Raw genomic sequence first — 21,981 nt, 5'->3', positions numbered from 1 at the left:
CATACACCACATACTTTCCAGCCTTTTTAGCTTAAAATTTAGGATCTCAAGCTACCATGAGAAGAACTTCAGCCTACTGTGAACTAAGACTAGAACCAAGATTATTAGTGTCTTCAGATCTGAACTTCCCATGTTCTGGATTTGAAAGATGTAGCCTATGAGTTGAATAATTTGCCCAGGTCCATACACCTAGTTGTGTCAACCCCAAGATAAACCATTGTGTCTCCTGGTTACTAACCATTGTTCTGTTTCTGCTTCATTTTGTCATGTGTCCTTAAATAGAAAGCTATTAAAAAAGAACAGAAAAAGTATGATACATACAGAAGACATTTTATGGACAGTTGACATTCTCAGAACTTTGTCACAATCCATGCTCTTGAGGTGTGAGAATAAGGGATAACTCAGGAGCATTAGGGAGGCACCTATGCCTTCTGGGAATTGAACATACTCTCCCACAAGATCCTACAGAGTTCCACACCAGTGGCTTCTGTGGGGACCCGGGAATCTCTGTCTTGTTCATCAGGCACTTACCTTCCTTAAATATTCCTAAACTCCACAAATTCAGAGGATGGATGTGGGACAGGTAATGGTCTAGTGGTATGCATTTCCCTGGCATGCGCAAGGCCCTCGGTACTTTCCAGAGAAGTGCTAAATAAGTAAACAAAATCAAATTCTGAATTCCACAAATTCCACTCTTGATTAGGAATTGGGCTGACAATGTTTTCAAATATGGTTCAGAATATTTACTTCAGAAACAATTAGAGGGGCCACCCTTCTGCTCACTGTCCTTCTGTGTTGTGGGTGAGCTCTAGTCTTGCCACTTGACCTCAGCCTCTAATGCTTGCTGAGGCCTTGCTCCTAGCACCTTTGAGATCTTTCACCTGACGTCTTTGGTCTCACCCTGATCTCACCAAGAGTGCCCAATGAACCAGCCTAGGCAAGTTCTTGGGCATTCATCTGTCCCTGCCGGGTAAAAGGCAAGGCCCTTCCTCCTAGCTTCTGTCCTTCTGTTATTCAGTCTCAGATGCTCAGCACTTGGGGTGGGGACACTCCCATAACTCACTCCCTCTTTCATTTTACTCTAAACCATTCATCACAGGGGCTTTTGAGGACCTCCAGGTGATTAAAATAACACCCTGTCATTCCTACCATGTTACCCGGGTCCTCTTCTTCCTTACTGAGTGTTAGTCATAACCTTGTATTTTATGAGTTGTTTCTTTCCCCCAGTGTAACATAGTCTTCCTGAGGACACACAGATTTTTACCTCATTTACCTCTAGAACTGAGTCCAGTACAAAGTAGTAAATTTATAGGTGAAAGGCTTACTCTTAATGAATATCTCACCTTAGCGAACGTTGACTGGCATGCTGGAAAGTATTGCCTTCCCTTGATGTGATGTCTGATATTCTTGAGATCAACAATTATACAGTTAAATATATTTGTCCTCTGATAAATGATACAAAAGTTAAATTAGTGAGGTAGTAGAAAGTTCCTTTGATAGAATCAGAGAAGATAAGTGAGCCTTCTCCGAGGAAGCACAGCTGAACTACAATATGAAAACACGATAGCTGACCAGTTCCCTCAAGGTTTATATATTCCATTAACTGTAAACTTTACTCTTAAACAGTATGCTAAAGGATCAGGAGATAGCTCAGTTGGTAAAGTACTTGCCATGCAAGCATGAGGACCTGAGTTCAATTTCCAACACCCACCATGTGGTTAAAAAGCCATGTGTGGTAAGCATTGTAAGCACACACTTACAATCCTTGTGCTGAGGAGGTAGAAACATGAAGATACTTGGGCCTAATTGGTTGTCCAACATGACAAAATCAGTTTGTCCCAAGTCCCAGTGAGAGACTCTGTTTCAATAATAATAATAATGATAATAACTCCTGAGGAACAATACTCAGTGTGTCTGTGCCTCCATGTGTACACATAAGCATGTCACACATACCTACATGTACACACATGGACATGAGGAAAGTGTACACTAGGATTTCACTGGAAGTCATGGTATGCATGCTAAAGTTGCTGGAGGTAGGGGGTTTGCACAAAAATACCAGTCAGTTTACTCTTTCAATATACCCAGAATATAAATTGGACCAAAGACTATATCAACTTTATCTATTGATAAAAGGGTTGACATGTGGCAAAGCTCATGTAACAAGCTTTTAGCATCATAGGCATATACATGGTTTCTGTATATTCTTGTCTTTCTATGTGCTTGGAAATACTTATTTTATTCCAACATGTGAGCAGTTTCATGAATTTGTATTCTTTTCCATAACACGGTCATAAGTCAAGACATGTTTAAACTATATTAGTGAGTACTCGGAGAGTCACACACAGCAGGATAGAAGAAGAAGCTATTCTACTGCCTTCCAATGCTATATGAATGATATTCGTAGCTTTTGAGGTTGTGGAAGGTAGTCATCTGCTTAACTAATAGATTTCAAAAGGTTTTATCTGTTAGCCAAAAATGCTGATTCTGACACAGAGGTGGGCAAGGAGGGTAGCTCAAGCCCCAGACAAGGTGCATGTGATATATAATCCAATTACTTTACCTAAAATTCAAATAATCAAGAATACAGTTTGGCCTCACAGATCGAAGATAACAGATGACAGAAACATGTATTTTAACCAAATGTAGATATTTTTAAAGAATTGCATTGGCTCTGTGTTCCTCCATGTTTATAATTTTAGTGCTCTATTAATTATCTTATTAATATATATTCAAATGGTTAGAAATTGGACTCAGGGAGGATTCACCATAGGATTGTCCTTTATTTTTATTAACAAAAAATTAAACACTGTCAATTCATTTCTAAAGCTCAGCTAATTATACTATAGGACAATATAGATATTAATTTAATAAAGAAATATCAGTCCTTAAGGTATAAAATATTTATGTTGTTTTAGAAATTGATATCTTTTGTATAATTTTAATATGAAGAATTAACTCAAATATTTATGTATCTACAGCTGAGTAAATGGACTTAAAGTTTAATTTAAAAGCTTTATTTTTATCCAAATTCAAATTATACTGAATATATATATGATATATATTCACACACACAAATACACGTATATACACTTGAAATTTGTTAATATGACAGCTAGTTTGATAAGGTAAGAGTTTAGGATAAGCAATCTTATCAACAGGATGAACTGAAAGCACATACTATCATCTTCATTTGTAACTTCATTAAAACAAGTTTTGTATTATTTTATCATAAAGAAGCATACTAAGTAAGATATTATATTATATATTGTGAACAATGTTCTTTAAATCTAATTATAAGAGTACTTACTAAATGTAAAAAGTGACAGAAATGATCAGTTGCTTGGGGTATGTAAATGTCAGTGACTTTGAAGGCTAGTGTCATCCACCATTGTCAAAGTTCCCATGAATATGTTCTCAGATGATGTGACAAAGTTTATCGTTTCACATTCTTAGCTCAGGAGTGATGTGGTCCTGTTCTTTAATCAGTGTGGAGTTTTGGATGTAATGTTTGGTTTTCTCTGTTATTTGTGAAAGACTCTGTATGTTCCGAGGCCATAATCACACAAATTTGATTCTAGATTTGACTATATCTTATGCTCTGAGGGGTGGGGAAGGGGGAGAGAGTGCTTATTTGATGAAAAGTGTTCACAAAATAAATAAGTGAGTATAGTATGTTCAGAATGTAGGTCCCATTATTCTTTTATATTTTAAAATAATGTCTATATAATGGCAAGTGCTTCTCTGAAAACAACTAGCTTCTCCACTGCACTTTTTGATTTGTCTTTATTTGCTGTAATTACAGATTGTCGTTCAGCACTTCTCTGCTATATGGAAGTTACGAGAGTTGGTAGTTCTTCAAGTCAGCATACATACACACACACACACACACACACACACACACATGATTTTGGAGAATACTTGACTAATTTCAATAAACTATCATATCCACTCTTACTTGATACTCCAGCTGCTGCTGGTGGGGATAGGATAGTAAAGACTGCCATGATTTATCCCCATTTTCAAAATAAAATCTTGTGGCTTAGAAGGACCAAGCTAAGTGATATTCCCCAAACCACAAAATCCATGTTTCCTGGAACTGAGTCCTCTCAGTAAAGGCTGGTGACTTCAGTCACTCCCCATTGTTCAGTTCCCCTGCCTTCTGAGTACATTTAGTTTTAATATTAAGAACTAGGATTATTTGTATTGAACAGAATGCAGGCTTCCCTTGTCAAGTAGCTGTAAATGCCCACTATATTGTTCAACACACAGAGGAAACTATGGGCAATCCACATTTGTTTCCACAGGTTCTTCTTAGAAGGGTGTGGCAAGAACAATGTTTACAGCATCAATCTGGAGTGTTTCCAGCAGAGAGACGCATTTCTTTATCCCCTGTCTTTTCACCATTCACTTCATTCTTAGTATTTTTTTCATCAAGAAAAATAAAACCCTTCAAACCACGTACTTGGAAAGAGCCCTGTGTCTTTTGTAAGCTAATGAAAAGGTAATAGGATGATTTTAATTAATAATCTGGAATGAGAGATTTGTGTTGGAGATAGTATCTGCTTAGCTAGGGGATGGGCTATCATGAGCCTGTGCCATATCTATGTTGGAATGTTGGCTGGTTTTATCTGATGTGGGACTTATATGGTGTCTACAGCTGTTATAAGCTCGTAGATGCAGTGGCCTCATCATGTCCAGAAGACACATGTTCACAGCGCTCCTCCCCATCCTTCAACCATGATAATCTGTACATTTTCCTCCTCTACAATGTTCTCTGAGCTTTGGGCAGAGAGAGTCTGATACAGATGTCTCATTTAGGGCTAAGCAATCTCCAGTCAACCTTTCTCCCTGACTGGTTGTGGGTCTCTGTATTAACTGCAATTCCCTACAAAAAGAAGCATTTCTGATGAGGTGTGTGACCTGTACTAATCTGTGTGTGTAAGGTGAGGGCAGTTTAGTGCTATGACCATTTAACAAAATAGCAGTTGTAAGTTCTCCTTAGGGCCTAGGGCCTCCCCAGTTACTGGTTCTTGGCCAGGTTTATAGTGGCAGATGGAATACAGAGACTTTGGCATTTGGAAGAGCCAACACAGCTTTCTTCATTGAGCTTTATGTTTGCAACACATCATTAGCAGCACTAGGGTTTGCAGGCCTGGTCTCTGTGTATAAATGGAGGATTCTCTTCATTTTGGAGGAACCAACACAGCTTTCTTCATGGGGCCTCATGAAGGATATGCAGCAGCAGCAACAGGCTTTGCAGGCCTGTTCTCTGCTACTGTTCGGGTTGGTTCCAGGGAGTGTTAGACAGTTTGGATAAAAACAGGCCCTTTGAATGCCAATCCAGCTGTGCTGGATGGAGTCCCCGTCAGTGGAAGGCATACAGTTCGTCCTTTATGTGATCTCACCCGTCCTTTCCGTGGACGGTGTTTACTCAGGTCTTTTCACCACCGTTCAGTCATTTGTCAGGAAAGTTTAGCAGTAGATTTCTTTCCAAATGAAATAGAATTGCATTTTTGAACCCAAATAAATTGCTTCATAACCTTGTTTATTTAACATGTATGGTGTGCTAGAAATGTACACAAAGTCTTAAAAATATAGACATTTTTCCCCTGTATCATCTAGACTTCAAAACAGATGTGATTTCAATACCAGTCTGAAAAATTATATTTGTTATATGTTATCTAGTAATGAAACTAAACAGATGTGCCTTTTTACAAAGAGAAGTATGCGCAGCCTATGGTCAAATTTGTCCCGTCAGTTTTCTCCACAGGAGACAGGATCTAAGATTTGTAATGCATTCATCCCTTTAATTCCTAATTGATGCCTCTTATGCTGTCATATGATATTATTCAATTTCCTTCTGGTCTGAAACAAAGGAAGATCTAAGGGAACAGTTCTGTAGGCCAGCTCAAGCTGCTCGGCTCCATACAAGTCAGATGTGTTGAAACGTTGCAAGAGTAAAGCTGGCAGCTTGTGCTTTGCCTCTGTTGACAGACATGTGAACACAACTGTAAGCAGGCAAGCCGTAGGGTTCACAGGCAGGCTTTCTAAATCCCAGTTACTTCTATCACTTGCTTATACTCTAGGGAGAAAATAAAAACAAATGTCAGACTTTTGTTAGGCATTTAATAAAGATACATGAGTTGGGTAGAATGTGAAGAGCATCGGAATGGTGTTTGTCTTTGTTCCGTCAACATCTATTTGAAGAAACTCTTGTGAGGCAATGTCTGTGCTCTACTCCCACACATTCTGATATCCAGACTCCTTTGTCTATGGGGGTGTGTCTGTCTGTCTGTCTTTTTGGCTGCTGTGCATATGCACGTACACATGCATTTAGATACACATGGTCCTGAGCATAAACTCCCAGGCCCTAGCAAGATGAAATTCTTCATGATTTCCTCTTAAAAGCTCCTCAAACAAAAACAATCCCGTCAAGAACACATCTTCAGAGCTTGACTGAGAAGTGTTGATGGCTGGAAAGGGTTTGGAAATAATGGCAGCCGCAAGTACAGCTTCTGGATATTTCCGTTCCTTGTTAGCTTATTGTCATATAAATGTGGAGGGGCGTTTTGTTTTGTTTTGTTTTGCTTTGTTTGTTTGTTTGTTTGTTTGGGCAGTGAGAACATTGCCATTTCTGCATTCAGGCTGCTAGAACTTGCTACTTGTTTTGCTCCTGCGTGACTGTCGGTAGTTGCTGGTACTCACTGGCCCTTCATGGCGTCATCTGTGTAATATAGTCACAGTATTATGTCTACACTGCATGTGATGGTGTGGCGAGTATGGAGCAGATTACAATGTAACTCGAGATTGGATTTACAGGTAAATTATATTTTTTGGTTTAGTCTTTCAATATGCTTCTTGAAGAGGGTTGGAATTAATCAGTGCCTCTAGGCCATAAGAGTATAGCTTCCTTAGCCTCTGCAGGAATGTAGCGATATGTATGGTGGACTCCTTCTTTAATTCACCATTGAGCATTCTCTGTCGTTCCAAATGTACCATGGTGACTGTTTCCATACAGCCCATGTCAGCAGAGAGCCACCTTCTGCTTTGCAATGGAAACACTGGAAGCACGTGGTGCTCCAGCATGGCTTTAAGTTTCCGGTCCTCTTGTCTCCACTTTCTAATTGCTGAGATTACAGGCTATGTCGCTGTGTTCCTTGAACATCTGATGTGTTTTAAAGAATTGAATTAACCATGTCATTTGCTACAACTATATATGAAATACAGTTGAAAATTTGATCTGTAGATAATTAATGAGGGCTTCTCCGCACCCTTTAAACTATTGGGCAACATTAACACACACACACACACACACACACACACACACACGTACAATTGAAGCAACCTGCAACATGGTTTGCCTGAGTCCTGAGTCTATATGTAGAATCTTTGGAATCTTAACAGGTTTCTTATTGGAGGCTTTGTCTGTCTGTCATAGCACTATTAGTGAAGGATGGAAGTCAAACAGAAATGGTGTGTAATATAAGATCCAATTGTATGACTCTATTCTATAAAATGTTTCAATAGGAAAAAATAACAGAATTAAAGCAAGGTTTTATACCAAAATAATGTTTTTTAGCTTATATAGAAGTGAGAGAGGAGAGAGAGAGAGAGAGAGAGAGAGAGAGAGAGAGAGAGAGAGAGAGAGAGAGAGAGAAAGCAGATAATTTCTTCTGAAATACCACCTAAAAGTGAAATCTTATGAGGCCCTCAGGTGCTGTGGCCTGGCCTAATTGCTTTCATAACTTCTACTGTTGCAAGTACCCTAGAAGTCAGTATTTGCGCATGGTATTTTTCTCTAGAATAGGTGAAATTTACTTGGTTTTGTGCATAGGTTTTTTTTTTTCTTAAAAAAATAATCTTATGTATATGCATTGTTCTCACTACCCTCCCTGATAATTATGAAGTCCTTTCAAAGAAAGGGAAGGAGGAAGAAAGAGAAGGAGAGAAACCAACAGTAATACAAATGTTAAGCAGAAGGAACAAAATACTAACTCCTTCAAATAGAACCTGAAAAAAAAATACTTTAACTTGGAACAGCACAGAACAAGTTCCTGTTCAAAATGGCAGCAACCTGATTTGCTTTGCTCTTTAATACCAAGTCACAAAATAAGCTTATGAAGAATAGAAGCACTAACTTGTATATGACAAACTCAGAAACCGTCCATAACTCCAAGTCACAGAACACTAAAGAAGTCATGTAGAACTAAGAACAGAAAAAGCTAAGCCTACACGCCTGTCAAGAGGATAGTAACGGTAAGCAAGTATTGTTCGCTCTTCAGAATTCCAGCTAGTCTTTGGACCGGACTCGTTAGTGCAATTACTGAAGAAGGGGGGAGGTGGAAGAGGTCAATTGAAAGTGTACTGACCAAAGCCATCTCATTACTTTCTTGTTTCCATCCATCACCATGTTCAGGGCCTGTGGGAAATAGAAAGTGCATACCCTAGAAAAGAGCCTTGGTGAAACCCTAGTACAGAGAGCACAGAACCTCTGGTGGGGATCAAGTATGGAGACTTAGTGGAAGTGTGTGTCTTCTCAGAAAGTTCACAATCTACCCATACATCAGAACCTACCCAACCACCATAAAGCCAGATGACCACATGATTTGTCTGTAGATATCACTGGAACTAATTACTATTGAGCCATGTTGGTGAATATCAAGCCCTAAAATCCTACAGCTTAACGAAGTTAAAATTGTTTTACTCATATAAAACTCAACATAGTGGGCAGCTTTCCCTTGTCCCAGAGCTCTGGAGCATGTGGCCCTTGTCATCCTCGGGACAGACACTGTGATGAAAGAGCATCAGAATCTACCCGCTAAGTACCGTGACACCAGCAGCCCATTGTTCATGAAAGGAGTCAGACATCACAGGGTGGCCACTAACGTATCTGCAGCTCTAAGATGTATGCTCGGATTTTCATGTCACCTGCAGGGTTTATTTTAATTAAAATTAATTTCAAATTCAAAAGCTAACACTGGTTACCAGTGTATACACCATCTTTGGCTCAAGGCTGTTCTAACCACTGAGCCTCTGGGAGGTAGTAATAATTCCCAGATCATTCCCTCTTGACAGTTATATTGGTGGGTGTCACAGGACCAGCTCTTCAATGGTTTTGTAATAAATCATTGACGTATAATCAACTGTCTCGTGCCTCCCTCACAAATGTTTGATTTCAGACATTTCTTCTGTCTTCTGAGAACTGCTTTGCATTTGCTTTTTGCCTAAAAATAATTGTCAAGAACTCTTTTCTTCCTAATAACAACATTTGAGAGTGTCTAATATGTTTCATAGAAATGTAACTGCAAACTCATCTTTTTCTCACTATTACCTGGTGGTTAATTTCTGGTGTTCACTGAAGCAATTTTTGTAAATTAATGAAAATATGAAATGCTTTATAGAAAATTTCATAGCATGTCAGTTGAAAGCAAATTATCTAGGAAGCCTTTTAAAAGAGTCTGGTTGGCAAATGTGTCTCATATATTTTGTGAAAGGATATAATTCTGATTTAAAGATCTATTGAAAATATTTGTTCTTATTTGACTATAAATGTATAGTTTAATCTGCTGGTGGTGTGTCTTGTTTTCATTATTTAGATTCTGATAACATTAAGTTTGGTTTGAGTTCCCTTATGGTTTGTTTGGTTCTTTTCCTAGAGTACCCGAGTGGCCTTGGACCATCTGGAGTCTGTGCCTGAGAAGCTGAGCCTGCTAGAAGATTTCAAAGACTTCAGAGTGAGGAAGAGTTGGCTTGTCTCTTTCGTTATTTTTGTCTGAGTTAGAACACTTGACATCTTCCTGATGTGCAAGGAAACTTGTGGGAAGGGGAGGAAGTTCTGAAAAACACTGGGGACTTTTAACAGTGCCACCTTACCAGAGTTCACTGACATTAGTGAAATCAGGACTGAAAATAGCCAAACTTTTGTATTAATATAACACGGGAAAATAGAAACATTTGTCTTACCATTAGAAATGTCCTTCTTCCTGTAAGCTGTAATGATAATTTAGAAGATCCTAAGCATTCAGGGGAAGGGGGTATGATACATTCAGTGACAACAGTAAAACAGAGGTACGTTCGGTTTTAGAGACACCACATTTCACGGTTATTCCTCTACTGTGGCATGTAAAACCAAGTTCATAATAGTTTAGAGTTCATTTCTTCACATGACCCCTGAGGTTTGCAGGTGTACAGTATAGCCATAGCAAGTAATAGCTTATTACAGTATCAACATACTAGATATAAATAAAATATCAAAGCTAAATTGACGCAGGACTCATGATGTGAACATGTCACCTCAATTTCACATTGGCCCTACAAATTACTAAAATTATGGCTCATATTTAGATTCCCTTTGAATATAGCATATCACTTGATTATATAGTTAAGTAGGAAGTGTCAGCAAGCAACAACATGAGTGTGTTGTAATCACCAACATGATATAGATCTTATACAATAATACAATGATTATTTTTGATGATTCGATAACCAAACAGTTTTTCAGCATGATCCAAGAGTGGTTTGACACATCCTGAAACTAGACAGTTGCAAATAGGGTAAAATAAGCGTTCCTTGGTACGTTACTAAAGTGTTGATTCTCTCTTAAGATGTAAATGTGTATTTACAGTTTCAATCCCTGTCAGTTAGGACACCAGCATGCAGGACCATGCTATTTCCTTTCTCCCTCATATGACCCACTGTGGAGAGTGTTTTACCACTATCCGCCATCCTTACTTTTCTTTCCTCTGTAGGAATAAGTGTCACTCAGATGAATGGAGGATGGGTGAGAATCAGATGTAATCTTAGACCAGGACAAGCCTGTAGAGTTATGCTTCCAGGAACAGCTCACTCTTCCCCCAGTGCTCTTACTGAACACAATGTTTATGAGTGTAGCTCAGAGTCATGTTCTCTCACCAGAAGGTCTATTATTGGTATTCAAAGTCTTGCAATTGTCTGTAAGCCTGGCTTATACATGTACAGACTACAATATGATTAAACACTTCATTGAATTTTTCGGGGAGAATATGTTCTCAAGTTCAGAATTCTACTTTTGGATTCATTAAAAGTAAAACCTGTATCCTGAAAAGGAACATAATTGCTAGTTATTTTTATTATAACACATAGGAAGCATTTTTATAATTATAATATAGATATTATTTCACAGTGTAGCAAACAGCAAAGTATATTGTACTTTTTAATATTCAGAGAGCTATTTTCCCTATTTTACATAAGAGGAAATTGAAGTTTAGTGTATGTAAGTTAGCTCTGAGTGAGGTCTAATTTGCCTCTTCTTCTCACTACTGGTTCTATCTTGAAACCCAGTCTACATATCATGTGTACCACAAAGCCATCTATAGAGTTAAAAATAGCTCATTTAAATCACTTTCCTGAAATAAATAGATACAGCCTCAAGTGAAAATATAGAAATCCCCCATATTATTAAACATAGATTATATTTACATGTGTACACACATATACAAGTATACTTATACATATTTGCATGTCTGCCAAATATTGAATGTCTAGATGGTAATCATAGCTATTGCCATGTTCTTTCGTTTCTCTGAAAATGAAGCGAAGATTAAAAAAAAGAAGTTCCTGAACATATTATTTTCTTAATTTCTTTGTTCTCTAAATTTATATGATTATAATGACTAATTAAATATTAAATTAAAAAATGTATGCAATCCATGCATACATATCAGGTACCTACAACTTTCTATAACTCAGTATGATGTAAACAAGAAGTCAAAGAACTATGTGTTCATCTAAGTTCACGTTCTTGCTTCAGATGGCTGCATGTCTCAGTGAATACTTAATATAAATGGAAGGACATGGATAGTGTCATCTGTCTGGGTCCTTTCCATGGTACCACCACTAACACATATGCAAAAAATGTACTTTTCAAGTGTACTTGTTGATAGTCCCATAGCTACGACTGCATAGAAACTCTGTCCTATTTTGATATGCTTAACATTATTCTTATTTAAGTGTGATGCATCCTCTCACCCTCCTCCTGGCTATTCCTCCTCTTTTAACCCCATATTGGGAGGAAAAAAAGAAATACGGATGACTGTCATCTGTATTTACATATCACTTACTTGATACGGTGGGAAGGATATGGTGCTGTGTTCAACCTAAGTCTGCCACAGATCGCCTAGCTCTGGCCAAAGCATTGATAACTTCATTGGCCTCTGGCTTTCTTCCCTTTTCCCTTTTTGTCATGACAGTGAAAACCTTGAAACTGGAACAATTCCCCTTCCTGTTTGAACCATCAATGAGACGAAGGTTCTTTGAGGGTATTTCAGACTCTCCCTACCATAGATTAATTGTACACACCAAAATCATTAACCCTCATTTTCTTCAAAGTTGTCCCCCAAGTATTAATATCTAAAATGGTTATCACAGCTAATTGCCATGTTCCTTCATTCCCCTGAAAATGAAGGGAAGATTAAAAATAAAAGAAGTTTCTGAACATGTTGCTTTCTTAATTTCTTTGCTCTCTGAATTTGTATGATTATGAAGACTAATTAAATATTTAATTTAAAAATGTATGCAATCCATGCCCCTTCCCCAGCTGTGGAGCAATTGGTAATTGTTAGCAGTTGGAAAGGGTCAGTTTTCTCTAAGTATATCACACCTATCTTATCACTGTGGCCATGTACAATGTGGCCATTTTCTCCATTTTCTTGGTTACCCATTTTTTCCTATATGTATCTTTCTAGGTATTCATTGCAGTTACCTTCCTGTATGTCAGTATTTTCTTACCCTAATTTCAATCCCTGGGTTGTTTGTTTGTTTGTTTGTTTGTTTGTTTTATGACTGAATATATTGTCACTCTCTTCAGACACACCAGAGGAGGGCATCAGATCCCATTATAGATGGTTGTGAGCCACCATATGGTTGTTGGAAATTAAACTCAGGACCTCTGGAAGAGCAGCCAGTGCTCTTAGCCACTGAGACATCTCTCCAGCCCCTTCAATAACTGAGTTTTCTTTCATCCACTAATTTCCAACCATTTGTTGCTTTTTTCCAGGGTTCCTCCAGTTTATCTGAGAAAACTGATGGCAGATACTCTAAGTACAGTCTTCACGGAGATTCTTTTCAACAGCGCCGAGATGACACCAAGCACAGAATCAAGAGCTTTAGGGTAATATTCCTCATATACCTTTTTTTTCGGGGGGGGGGGGGCTCAGGGTGCTTGGATCATTAGCCATCCTTAAGTCCATAACATAAGAAGCAACCACAGCAGTGTTTGTGTCAGGGTGCTTGGGAAAGAAAAGATTCCACTTGATATATAAAATAATTTTTCAATTCCATAAGCATATGCAAAGATGGTGCTTTTCTAACTCTTCAATCCATGAGTCCATGCTATTGTTATGATAGCATATTGTCTATCTGTGGAAATTGATGCCTCTTATGAAATCCTGGGCTAGGAAAACCCTGGTCACTTGGTTGGTCAAAGGTATTGTAAATGATTGCTCAACTTCATGGATAAAACAAGCAGCTCTCAGCACTCAAGTCCCCTTGAGGTCCTGTGCTCTTAGCCTGTAGCCTTGGCATATCTAGGTACTCTCTTAGGTGGGCAAATTCCACACTAGGATTTCTGATACATAAGTGTAACCAGAAGGACTTCTGATATATAAGTGTAACCAGCACATAGATGCTTGAGAACATTTGATTGTTTGACAGAAAGTGTACTGTTCCCAAATTCTGCCCCAATATCCATTGAGGGCAGACAGTTAAACCCAGTTGTCCCTGAGTGATCTTAACCCAGGACCAAGTATCTTGACTTGAACACTGTGGCATTCAGCCCGGTAATTTTTGTTGCAGGAGCTATATTATGCATTATAGGATGGTTGCCAATATCCCTAATGTCTAATCAGTTTAACATCCCCCCTTTGCTGCCAGTAGCACAATCACACCCAAATTGTGATACCCAAAAGGATCTCCAGGAATTACCATATAACTCTTGCATGGCCAAATTACTTCCCGAATACACACACACACACACACACACACACACACACACACACAGAGGGGGGGGAGGGAGGGAGGGAGGGAGGGAGGGAGGGAGGGAGGGAGGGAGGGGATGTTGATTCAGAGAGAATCCATCTATAGTCGGAGGTGTACTTATATTACAAAAGTGTCTAACTTACATACTTTAACGTTAATGAATTTTCTTTATACTGTATGTATTCACTTACGGCAGCCATGTAATTACTCCTAAGGAGCCTCCGTGCTCCTAATGTGACTGTATAGAATACCCAGTGGATAGAGAGACGGAGCTCATTTCAGAAAATCCTCCTGAGCTTACTTGTGCTGCATTATTGATGCCTCCACAAGTGAGAGAATTGCTCAGGATTCTGTTCCTTTTTAACCAATTTTATAGTTAGAATTATTAGCTCTAGTGGTAACCTTTTTGTCTCGTATGGCAGTTTTTAAATCATCTTCCAACATTCCCGTAGAGTCCCATACATTCTGAATTATTCATTTCTCCTTCAATAGAATATGATATGTAGGCAATGGGAGTTAGTCATAATTACTAATTATTGAGGATGGTAGAACAGACTCTTACAGGTATTGCATGTTTTTTTATGAAGTCATACCTACTCCTTAAAGCAACTGTCAGATTGACATTATTTGTCCTCCTATATTACTGAACAAAGGAAGGTTACAGAGTAGTTAAATGTTTCAGTCAGTATTTAAAGCTAAGTCTACTTAGATGCAGTAGTCTATGTTCTTGACCACTGTGCTATTACTTAATATGTTTAGACTTCATATCACTCACAGTCACAGAATGTAGGACTATATTTTTAATGTGTTGGAGAAGTTTTCTCCAAAACCACATGATTCTATTGTGTAGCCTATTACCAGTTTAACAGAGGTCCAGATCCACATTAAACATTTAAAACAGCATTTTCCAATGCAGCATGCTTTGCTACCCAGGAAATCTGTGCTATCTTCTGGTGTCAAACTGTTATAAATCAGTGCAATTTTCATAATTGCATTTGGCAAAGGCATGAATGTTTAACATGTGCAGCAAGTAACTGCATATTTCTGGGTAAAGTTGTGTTTGCAGCTGAAGGCGAAACCAGGCCTGTGTCTGAGCAGGGTTAAACTTTGGAAATATAAGGAAATCAGCTTGAGAAATTTGGTATAAGTACAGCAGAGGCCTACACCATCTACTGCCCCATGGCCATATTCCTGAATTAATCCTCTGTAAACATTTTCACATATTTATCCGTTCTTATGATGAATATATAGATCATCACCAAATTCAGCAGTTGCCTACCCTAAATAATGCAATAGCCTGACGGTTTTGTGAGACTGTCATGCCAGTTATGGACACCAATAGTCATTTTGGCAATAAATTATTTAAAGAGACTGAAAGAAGTAGCCTGTGCTAGTTAGATTTTAGTCAACTTGACACAAGTAAGAATCACTTGACAAGAGGGAACCTTAATTGAGAAAATTCCTGTCCTGACTAGTTTTATGTCAACTTGACACAAGCTAGAATCATCAGAAAGGAGGGAACCTCAATTGTATAAAAGACTCCATCAAATCTCTAGACTCTTGGCAAGCCTCTAGAACATTTACTTAATTAATGATTGATGAGGAGGGCTCAGCTCACCATAGGTGGGGCCACCCCTTTGCTGCTGGTCCTGAGTTCTTTTCCTTCTTTTTTTATTCTTGTACTTCATTAATTAATTTCTTTATTCAGTTTACATCTCAGCTGCAACTCCCACTGAATGAAGTGCCTGCTATGTAAACATGAGGTTCTGAGTTCGAATCCCCGGTGCTCCCATGTGCACAGGTCCTGGGTTCTTTAAGAAAGTCGGCTAGGCAAGCCAGTAAGCAGAACCCCTCCATGGCCTCTGCAGCAACTCCTATGTCCAGATTCCTTTCCTGTTTGAATTCCTGCCCTAACTTCTCTCAGTGACTTTTACCTGGAAGTGTAAGAGAAAATCAACCCATTCCTCCCAAAGCTGCTTGAGCCTAACTGAGACACAGCTAGTTCTGGAGCCTTATTGGAATACAGCCACACTCATTTGGTACATGTTATCTAGGGTTGCTTTTGTGCCTCACTGTAGGGTTGCGTTGTACAGAGGGAAAAATATGGCCCATAAATCCTAAAATATTTACCACTGACCTTCTATTAAAAAAAAAAAAATTCCTAACTAGAAAAAGGGAAACTTCATTGTCTTCTCTCTTCCCTTATACACTGTAAACTGTTTTTCTTTGTCAATGAAATAAGTACTTGCCAAGCTTTTTGGAAAGTCATTCATCTCATGGTTTACATTGTGTGTTATCTATGTGCCTAGAGTGTTTTTAGGCACACATGTTTTTGTTGTGTGTTGTCTGTGCCTAGAAAGGTTTTAGGCTCACATGACTTAAATTAGTGAGCCCTCAGGGAGCTTCCCTTCTAATTGGAACTCAGAGAATGTTCCCATTTGTTATTCTGTTGAGTCTAGATTTCAATGAACATCAGATTTACTAACATATTACAAACCCATAGCAGTTTAAATCCTTCTATAAACAGTGACGGAACAGAAGAACAGTGAAGGATGCTTCAAAGGGCTCCCAATCAACTTTTTCTGGGATTTAGGACAGAAGTGTTGAGTTTTGTGAAATATACTTGAAATGACAAGGTGCGCAGAAGAGTTTTGTTCACGTCTTAATTTGGAAGAAGTTGTTCGCATTTCATTTGCAGAGTCCTATATTGCTGTTGACCAGTAAGTGTTGGGATGGCAGGACCATGTTGGCATCTGGCTTCTCTCATGTTTTTCCTGGTGTGTAGGAAAACTGTGCAGCATCTCAAGTGAGCATACCCTTGCAGAGAAAGAAGTGTGAGCAGGAAGTAGGCAAGTCAGATTCTCATATGGGCCAGGGCCAGAGCTCCTCTCCTGTTTACTCCTGTGACAACCAGCAGTATAAAAATGACCCAGCTTCTAGAAACCTGTGGAGAAGTTGAGCAGCCCCGTATGTACCATTTTAAGAGCATGGCATAATATAAAAATATGATACTATAATAATGTGCTAAACTGACCAAGCTAACTGAACTGAGCCTGATCTCAACGTTTATATTTAGAATTCAACTCAAAGCCGAGTCCAGCACACTCTCCCTGATTCTCTGTAGACAACAGAAGTATTGCACGACCTCTTTTCCGTCTAGCCTAATTGAGTTTCTGTAGGAAATGCAGTCTTCCTCGCTGTCCCAGCTGTTTCAAATAGAACAGAATGTCCACAGCGAGCCAGTAACACAGCATCACTAATCTAAATTCATGGAGGATCGTGGTTTGCCCGGAAAAAAAAATCTCCATTCATTACCTTTATCCATACTAAGTATATGGTTTTAATTAACATTGGGATTTTTTTTGGTAAAAATCACAGAAGGCATACCCCTTTTCCCGTTCTTCCTCTTTCTGAAAAGAAAACCATATGTTTTTTTTTTTTTTCACCTACTAGCTGAAGAGTTGGTGTGTAGCTCCTATTTGAAGAAGCAGATGTTTTGCAGGATTAGAGGAACGGGGTGTTGATAGTGGCTTTCGGAGGGGAAGGCATTACGAAGGGAAGGCAGTTTGCCGAAGCCCTTCACAGTGTTTGTTCAATGTAAGCATGTGTATGATATAAGTCCCCCGGCTTGCTCCTGGAAGTCATTTCCCCCTCATTGAATCTCTCTAATTTGTTTATGGCTTGCTCATAGCAATTAATGGCATTCAGCACTTTCCCAGGTCAGCTATTTTTGACTTAAATCTGCAACCCCAGCTTTTAAAACATGCTGTGTACAACTCCTCGTGTAATTCAAACTGTAGGTGATGCATAAACATTTCCGATTTCATACTCTAAAATATATCACTGGTGTGTGATTCATGCAGTTTCCTGGACATTGCTTGGGAATAGTGGGAGCAACCATGAGAGAGGAAAAGGCAGCAGAGAGCCTTTTATCCCTGTTATGCCATCGATAGCCACCTTTCCTCATCTTTGATGAGAAAATAAATGTAAATTGCTATGCAAATATAGAACTATGCTTCCCTCAACCCAGCCAATGTGTCACTCTTTGAAGAGCCTTACCCTTATGTGGAGTGGAGGTAAGATGTTAGAACAGATAGAATACAATAGTGGGAGGATAAGTAGATGGGGAAGACGCAGCACGCCCTTGGCTGTGTGGTCTGACATTTCAGCCCAGATGCTGTCTGCCTCCGTTTTGACGCCAGAATAAAGAGACAGCATACATAATAAGTTGGTGATTGTGTTCTAAGTTCAGCCAGTGTAAAAGCCTAGCAAAAGTCTAATTGGTATTTTTTCCCCAATAATACTTGTGTGAAACATCCCAAACTTTGTTTGAAAATGAAATCATGTGGAAAATGAATCATTTCATTCCTTTAACTTCATCAGGACTTACACACTGCTATGTTCAACTACTAGACTTTATCTTGCTTTTAAAAAGCTAAACAAAAGATTTTGTTTTGTTTCTAACAAACCACATTGAACTGAGATGTTTTTTCTTAATCTGAAAACAGTTATGGATCAGAAGTGATAACTCAGTCAAACATATTAATTTCTTTTATCCTATAGCTTTATTCTACATACCCTAGTTTCCTTGGCATGGAATATAAAATTATATACAACTGTCAATAAGGAAACAATGCTTACTAATACAGATAGAAAATTTTCAAAAGAGCCATCAAATTGTCGTATCTAGCACAGTCTTTTCTTGTCTTTTTTGAGAGTTCCATACAGTGTGCTTTGGCCACATTGAGCCCCACCCTACTCCCCCAGGCTGACCCACCCTTCCCAGCCTATTCACTGAGTTGAATTTGAAAAGAAGTATTAATCTGTTACTCTAGTGATGAAAGTTGCTTGAGGTTTACAGTATGGTTTAGATTTCCAATAGAAAGATGGCCTTCATAGTAAGGAATTCTTCTGTTCAGATCAGCTCACATAATAAAATATTAGCGGTGAAGGGCCTTAGAGGTGGTCTTGTTCACCCCTGAAGTATAGCTGATCAGAATGGCTCTCCCCATAAGTCCCACACTTACACTGCTGAGGCAGAAGGATCCCGAGTTCAGAGCAGCCTCTGCCACATACTTTCTCAACAAAGGAGGGGAGAAAAGGATCTTGAAGCTGTAAAACACCGACCTATGTGCAGGCATCTACAGTGAGCAGATTTTAACCTCAGTGTATCACACAGTGCTGTCATCCCCTCACTACAGGGGATACTGCAAGAAATGGAGGATTGTGGGTGCGTGGTGGAAAGATGAGCCGCATTGATAATCAAAGACCCACCCTAGTGATTAAAGTCAGAAATAGGAGAAGTAAAAATTGAGAGGTAAAGAGCAAACCTCAAGTGAACTGTCCAGTTTGGACTTTCCAGTGAGAATACAGTTTACGGAGGAAGACATTCAAGCTCTTTGGAATGCTGACGGAAGGAGCAGGCCTTCGTATTGGGATGGGAATAAGAGAGTGTGCATTATTTGACAAGTTTAAGAAAACAGATCACGAAATACACCCTTTTTTTTTTCCTTTTTCTCCAAGGGAGGAGATTGATAAAAACTTTAAAGTTAAATGTATCACTTATAAACATTGAACTAACTTTACTTCTGGAAGAAAGTATTTGGTGTGCATTGTTACATATTAATCATTGCATATCACTTTAGCAGAGGAACTGAGTCAAGTTGGAACAGCTTTTAAGAAACCACTTACAATGTGAGTTATGAAAGAGAAGTGGACGAAGCCCAGTGAAAATACTAGAAAATGCAAGTCCTTTCATCCATTGAACTGCCGCAGAGAGCTCTAGCTAACTGGGTTATTCAGACTTAAGACAGCAATAAAAACAGGCCCTTGTTTTAAGGATAAAAGAATTGTTAAAAAGCAGAAGCTGAGACTAACATTGCAAAGCATCTTCATTTTTCATAAGTATTTTCTTCCTGGTACTAAAGTGCTTGATTGGTAATAGATAGGAGTTCATTTAGTTTTTGATCGCCTCGTAAACTGTGCTTAAACTGAGTCCACAGATGGAGCAGCAACAGGGGCGAGCAGGAGCAGTACAGGAAAGGGAAGCCTCTTCATGCTCTAGCGTGGAGATTGCCCAAAGGACGTGTGAAGCAGTTTTCTTTTGAAATTCAAATTTGACTAGTTCATTTTGCTGTTTCTGTTTCAAGATGTTTTGACAATTTTTAAAAAGATTTTGTTTTTATTTTGTTTGTGTGTGTGAGAGAGAGAGGGGGGGGGGGAGAGAGAGAGAGAGAGAGATTGTGTCCATGAAAGCCAGAAGAAGCTCTGAATCTGGAGTTACAGGGGGTTGTCAGCCACAGGCCCAGGGAATTAAATTTATGTCCAAACTCTTAACTAACTTCCGGGTCATCTCTCTAGCTCCCTCTGACTATTTTAAAGGCATGGAATGTTCAAACTGAAAGTTGTACTTAAATCTCCATAGTTCTCACATACACAGAAAGAAACTAAGGGCACTCTAGTCTCGCGTAAGCCCTGTGAAGGGAAGGGGTGTCATGTCCAACTGGGCATCAGAACACTTGGAGCAACAGCTGCCAGCAGAACCATAAACTGCAGCCTGGATTCACAGACTTCACGGTTTTCCTTTCCTTCTTTTCTTATAATTGATGCTGTTGGCAGAAGGAGCCATGAAGTCTAGAGCAGCAGCAGCTGACTACAGCTACCTGACACTTTAAGACCAGTCCCTCAAGTACATCTCGAGCATTCCCCAGAATAGACTATATGTTCTGGGTAATAAAAGCCATTGCGGAACTTTTATGGTTGAAATTATAAATGTCCTCTACAATGAGGTGAAAGCAAAAATGAGCAACAGAAAGCTGCTTATGAAATACCCAAATATTTAGAAATTCAACATCATATCATACTTGCACCTAACCCGTGACAGTCCAAAGACACAAGGCAAAGGATGTTGTAAGTATTCATCTGTATTAAAGTGAAAACACACATTATTGAAATCTGTGGAATCAACAAGTTCAATGGCATGTGCAAAATGTGCCATCCGGTGATGTCACTTCCAGGAAATTAAAACACGAGCAAGCCTTTTGTTGAAATGGGTCTGTCACACAGCTTGCTTAGATCAGGAAACACATCTTGAAGTAAATCTTAAGTGTAGATAATAGAGTGTAAATAAAGCTATGCTACACAGGTGATGACGATGACGGAGAAAACACTCACATACGGTACTACGAGAAAACACTCAATACGGTAATAATAGAGTGTAAATAAAGCTATGCTATACAGGTGATGACGATGACGGGGAAAACACTCACATACGGTAATCCGAGGAGAGGCAGGTCGGTGGAGGTGCGTAATAGAGCTGGTCCTTGTACTATGCATTGACTTGGGGAACACGACGGAAATGAGAATCTATGTGAGTGTGTGTGCGTGTGTGTGTGTGTGTGTGTGTCTGTGTGTGCACTTTTATTTTGAACTTTTTGTTTATTTACACTTAACATATAATATCTGTGATCAAACCCAAAAGCTGGTGAAAGTGGTTCTGAGCACAGCAGTGGACGTATCGGGCAGTAGGTTTCTGTGAGGCCTCACTGCATGACAGACTGTAATTGTGACATCTCCGTGGATCACCTTATCCACAGTTGATTGATACGGAATTGTTGTCAACATTCTTGATTCCTTTCTCCAGACACCAGTTGTCCCGAGCCAGTTCTTTGTTAGATGTTTTAGTGATAGGCCCACCTAATTGTAATCCTTTTCTTTATAAAATGTTATTGTATTCAAGTGATATTGAAGAAATTTAGTCTTAAGGCTGGAAAGGTGGCTCAGTGGTTAAGAGCACTGACTGTTCTTCCAGAGGTGCTGAGTTCAATTCCCAGCACCCACATGGTGGCTTACAACCATCTGTAATGGGATCCGATGTCTTCTTCTGCTGTGTCTAAAGACAGCGACAGTGTACTCATAATAAATAAATAAATAAATAAATAAATAAATAAATAAATAAATAAATAA

General features: G+C 39.0%; 1 protein-coding gene across 1 annotated transcript in view; it reads left to right on the top strand.

Moving 5' to 3' along the window:
* Cep128 (centrosomal protein 128) overlaps window positions 1–21,981 on the top strand; it is a 344,929-nt gene that overhangs the window by 309,778 nt on the left and 13,170 nt on the right. The window contains exons 23-24 of the mRNA XM_028777280.1: window positions 9,660–9,737; window positions 13,037–13,150. Coding sequence (XP_028633113.1) covers window positions 9,660–9,737; window positions 13,037–13,150 — 192 coding nt within the window. The remainder of the gene's footprint in view (window positions 1–9,659; window positions 9,738–13,036; window positions 13,151–21,981) is intronic.

This window comes from Grammomys surdaster, unplaced genomic scaffold (assembly GCF_004785775.1).
Source record: "Grammomys surdaster isolate TR1022 unplaced genomic scaffold, NIH_TR_1.0 279, whole genome shotgun sequence".
NCBI classification, from domain to species: domain Eukaryota; kingdom Metazoa; phylum Chordata; class Mammalia; order Rodentia; family Muridae; genus Grammomys; species Grammomys surdaster.
Note: the sequence above shows the minus strand (reverse complement) of the source record. Positions and strands in the feature narration are given on the sequence as shown.